Below are 4,984 nucleotides of genomic sequence, written 5' to 3' on the forward strand. Positions count from 1 at the left end.
ATTTGGGAATTTGTTATAATTTTTTGTGTTTGGATTTGAAAATTTGTTATTATTAATCTTTTCCTTAGCTTAGAGGCGTTAGTGATTTGGTAATTTTCGGTACCTCTGAGGATTATTCCAAGAAAAAAATTTCTCAGGCCAGGGTTTGCCCGTTAGCGTGAGAACTGATGATTTTTCATGGGTAATTTGGTAATTTTTGGAAGAGCCCAACAGATAGCTTCAGAACGCTCATGGACTTTTTGGTTATGAACCTCCAGAGCTCCATAATTGGCTTGCGTGTTTCTTCACAAATACAAAACACAACTTTTTTCAAAAAATTGCATTTTGTGATTAGCCAAACGCACATAAAAAATTGACTTTTTGAAAAAATGATTTTTTAAGCTCAAAACGTTGAAACGAACTGGCACTAAATGCACAAGGCCTACCTGGGCATGATCATACGCTAGTGTTTGATGAGATTCGACCTACAGTGTTTCTTAGCAAAGTCCTACACTTGTGTGCGTAGAAATCAAATTTCAACATGGTTCACTTCCTTTCCACCAGTACTATCCGACCCACCAGTAACAATTACTCAACCAGAAGAATCGAGTTAACTCCATGGGATCTCCGCTTCCTCACATACGGTCCTATTCAAAGGGGCCTCATCTTTCTCAAACCTACAACTTCACAGGAGCAACAACTTGAAGAAAACAATGTGATTCATCACCTACAATCCTCTCTCTCTAGCACATTGGATATATTCTATCCCCTTGCTGGGCGTCTTGCCATGATTGAAAACAGTGAAGATAACACCACCTCCTTCTTCATTGACTGCAATAACCATGGAGCCCAGTTAGTCCATGCAGCTGCAGAGGGTACTACTATGGCTGATATCCTTGAGCCTATCTATCTTCCCCAGATTGTCGATTCCTTCTTTCTTATGAACTATGTTCTGAACTGCGAGGGCATTTCCAAGCCGTTGCTGTCAGTGCAAGTAACTGAGCTTGTTGACTGCATCTTCATCGGTTGCACTCTTAACCATGCGGTTTGTGATGGAACCACATTCTGGCATTTCTTTAATACTTGGTCTGAGATTTCTCGAGGCACTTGCGAGAAATTGCAACCGCATCCCACATTTGAACGTAGCCATTTTGACGGAATCATCAACTTTCCAGTTCATATACCAAATATCCATGAAGAAAAGACTCAGGAATTGGTCCCTCCTCCGCTGAAACAAAGGTATTTTCACTTTACAAAAGAAAAAATTGCTGAACTTAAAGCAAAGGCCAACAATGAAATGGGCACCGATAGGATCTCATCTCTGCAAGCACTCTTGGGTCATTTTTGGCTATCTGTGACTCGCAGTCGGTGTCTGGAGGCTGATGAAGAGGTTAAGTGCACGATTGCTATGGGTACAAGGCAAAGGATGCAGCCTCCATTGCCAAAACAGCACTTCGGGAATGCGGTGGATGCGGAGAGAGTCACAAGCACAGCAGGGGAACTGATAGAACATGGACTCGGCTGGGCGGCTTGGCGCATAAACAATGTGCTTGCTTCAAAGACGCCACATGAGGTGAGAAAGTTCTTAGATGAATGGGTGAAAAATCCTAGGATGGTGAACTTCAGTGGCCCCATAATCAACACCTTGCTCTTAGGAAGCTCCCCACGGCACAACGTGTATGGTAATGACTTTGGTTGGGGAAAACCCGTGGCATTGCGAAGCGGTGCTGGGACTAAATTTGATGGGCGGTTACTTGTGTTTCCTGGTAAGGAAGAGGGTAGCATTGATTTTGAAGCTTGCCTTTTTCCTGAGACTCTAGAGGCTATGGGAGAGGATGCAGAGTTTATGGAGGCTGTGGCCACATGAACTTATAATTACTTATGGCCAACTATGGTGGCTTTACTTGGGTTAGTCCAGATTGGTTCATTCCAAGAACTGGATGCTTTTCTTAATTTTTGGTCGTCTCACTACTACCATCAATTTACTTTCTTGGGATCTTTTGCTCAACATTTTATTGTTGTGTTTGCATTTATTTCTTGCAGATTTCTTAACCATTATGTTTGTCAAACTTATTCAGTTCAATGGATCATTCCCTTGTACAGATGAGAGCAAAGAAATTTGTTGTAGATTCTCTGTTTAGAATAATGAAAAGGTGCTTTGGCAACTTGTTCTCAATAAAGATTTCCCTTGATTATCCACCAAAAAAGAAGAAAAAAAGTTGCTTCGTTCATGAATATGCAACTAGCAGTCCCAGTAACTTTTGTCACATATGTACAATGGTTTTCGAAACAGCGAACAGATGACAAGAAGATGTGCACCCCTAATTTAGCAAAACTTATTGCTTCATTAAACTGTTTTGGGCATGTCAATTTGTTAGCAGCAGCAGCAGATCAAAGAAAAAAAATAAAAAACTTAATTTTTTGGTTTAGAAAAAAAAAAAAGATAGAAAGTATAGTTGGTATAAAATTACACTTCTGTTTTTACTACATAATATATAAGAAATATTTTTTTTTTTATAGAAGTATATAAGAAATTTTTTTATGAAATAATTTGACACATTTTTTTGCTAAATTTCTTTCTCTATCTATATATTTTTATATATAAAAGATGTGATTTATTAAATTGGTTAAAATAACATATTATAAAAGAAAAAAAAATACCAGATTAAAAAAAAAAATTGTGATACTTATTTATATATATATATATATATATATATATATATTAAAAAATACGTAGACAACATGTAGCACAATCGAGGGCAATAGACAAGCTTGGCATTCAACATGTGAACCCAAGATTTGCCTTGATTAGTTGATAGTGACCAGCAAATCTTGGCTAGTAAAGCTCCATTAAAGTCTTCCATTCTTAGCCTCAATCCATCGCACTCTTTTTGGTTTAAAATGCTGCCACTCCAAGATTTTGGAGCTAAGGTGCTGGTGTTACGTAATCCCTTCCCCCATGTAAATTTTTCTCAAACATGCAATGATTGATTCATAGAAAGGTATAATAGCATGTGAGCTCATGTAAATTTTCTCAAACGTGCAATGATATGAAAGCGGGTTTTGGGCCTTTTGGCATATGATTATTTAACACACAATCTCAACTCCCAATAGTATGAATCAAGGAAAACTATATTCATACAAAGCTACCCATATAGTAAATCAATGAAGCACCATAATGCTTATACAGTTGAGATTCACACCATCGTCATTATCTAAACGAACCAAAGTTTCTGAACTATTTTATCACACTATATCCACTTCTCTAACTACCTTGAAATTCCAGTACTTGGGGACTTTTAACCATGAATTTAGAACTTATCGAAAGGGTGGGTAGAAAAAGAAAAAACAGAAAAGAAAAGATCTATGCCTCAAGACAGAATGCAGCAGGGTGATATTCAAAGTATTTAGAACAGAAAATTATATGTGCTGAATTCACTAATTGAACCTATAGTCTCATGATATCAAGTGAAGTAATAATACTTACGAGAAGGATGCCACAAAAATAGACGTAAAATGGCTTTATTTATTATTTTTTTAAACGCTATTTTCCAGGATGGTGCCTCAATCAACCAATTCAAATCATTTGAACCTCAAAACTCATAACATTGAGCAGTATGAATAAATAATGTGTTTGAGTAAACCAAAATAGAGCTCCAAAGAGCAAATTGATCCAACTGACCAATAAGGTATCTCCCCAATCAATCCACAATGAAATAATTGAACCCCAAATCTCAGAACAAAAAGGAAATCAATCAACACTTGTCTATGCTAAACCTGCCTCTTGTACCAAATCCCAAAATGCAAATTCATTAAAATTAAGACTGTATTAGGACTATCAAAATCTTCAAGTAGTTATACTTGCCCAGTAGCTCCTAGGCCAATCTGCATCATATCAATGACATTCAAGTTTCTAAATCAAGTAATTGTACTGTAAAAATAAAAATAAAAAAAGCATCAACTTTTAGATGAATCTTCAAGTTGTTCAGTTGGTTTAACCACCGATAACTTGTACCCACACACACATTAGGTTATTTACAATCTCAATCAGTGATGGTCTTGACCTTTCAGACTTACACAAGCCACTGCCAGGGACCCAACATGTGCCACTGCCTTTCTAAAAAAAGAAGTTTGTGTGTTTAGCAGTTAGCAATAAATTTGATCAGTAGCAATAAATAGATTCATTTACCAAAAAAAAAAAAGAAAAAACACTAAATCAATTTAACTATAATTATTACTCCTAAGCAGCCAATCACTCTATTGCACTGAAATATTTGCAAACAAATATAGCTAAGGCAAAGCTTCCTAACATCCAAAAACAATGAAACTTTCCAATATCCCTATGTAGGGAATCACTCCCCTATCTAGGGGCCTACTTTTTTTCTCTTTGTGATTTCTTTAGACTTTGTAATAAATACCGCTCTAGTTGTCTAACTTACAATATCAGAGGAACAGGCAATTCTTAAGTAGTCACGAAACAATGCTCTGGGACTACGTAAGTTTTTTCTTCTATATTCGTAAAGATGAAAATGTATTGATTGTGCTATTGCCAAAAAGTAGGCCTGTCCACCGGTCGGGTCAGGTCAGTTTAGGGCCCAAACCTAAATCGACCCAGTTGGATCGGGTTGCTAAGTTTCAAACCCGTATTCAACCGAATATTCGGGTCAGATCGGACGTTTCGGGTAATCGATTGGCTAGGTTGGAGTTGTCAATTTGTCAGGTTTGGGCCTCAAATTGGGCCGAAATTTTGGACATAGTTAAAATTATTGTAATTTCATTTTTTGGGCCTTTTTAGCCCAAATTACTTAGTTTGGCAATTTAATAAACCCTATTGATTTTAGATTTTTTGAATTCCCTATATTTCAAATTGGGCCTCTTTTACTTAATTTATTTTAAAATAGACCTTCAAGCTTAGCTTATATTATGAACTACACTAGACCTATTGGGCCTTCAGGACATATCAAACCCAATATAATCTTGCAATTTCTCACAAATTTAAACCTGG

General features: G+C 36.7%; 1 protein-coding gene across 1 annotated transcript; it reads left to right on the top strand.

Annotated features, from left to right (window-relative positions):
- Window positions 1-2,112, top strand: LOC142617770 (putative acetyltransferase At3g50280). Its single transcript, XM_075790726.1, has one exon. The coding sequence runs from the start codon at window positions 521-523 to the stop codon at window positions 1,844-1,846; it is 1,326 nt and encodes a 441-aa protein (XP_075646841.1). The 5' UTR covers window positions 1-520; the 3' UTR covers window positions 1,847-2,112.
- Window positions 2,113-4,984: the final 2,872 nt, after the last annotated feature.

The sequence above is a fragment of the Castanea sativa genome, chromosome 11, assembly GCF_040712315.1.
Source record: "Castanea sativa cultivar Marrone di Chiusa Pesio chromosome 11, ASM4071231v1".
NCBI lineage: Eukaryota > Viridiplantae > Streptophyta > Magnoliopsida > Fagales > Fagaceae > Castanea > Castanea sativa.

Excerpts from the sequence above, each read along its gene's own strand:
- LOC142617770 (XM_075790726.1), top strand. The coding sequence starts at position 521 with ATGGTTCACTTCCTTTCCACCAGTACTATCCGACCCACCAGTAACAAT.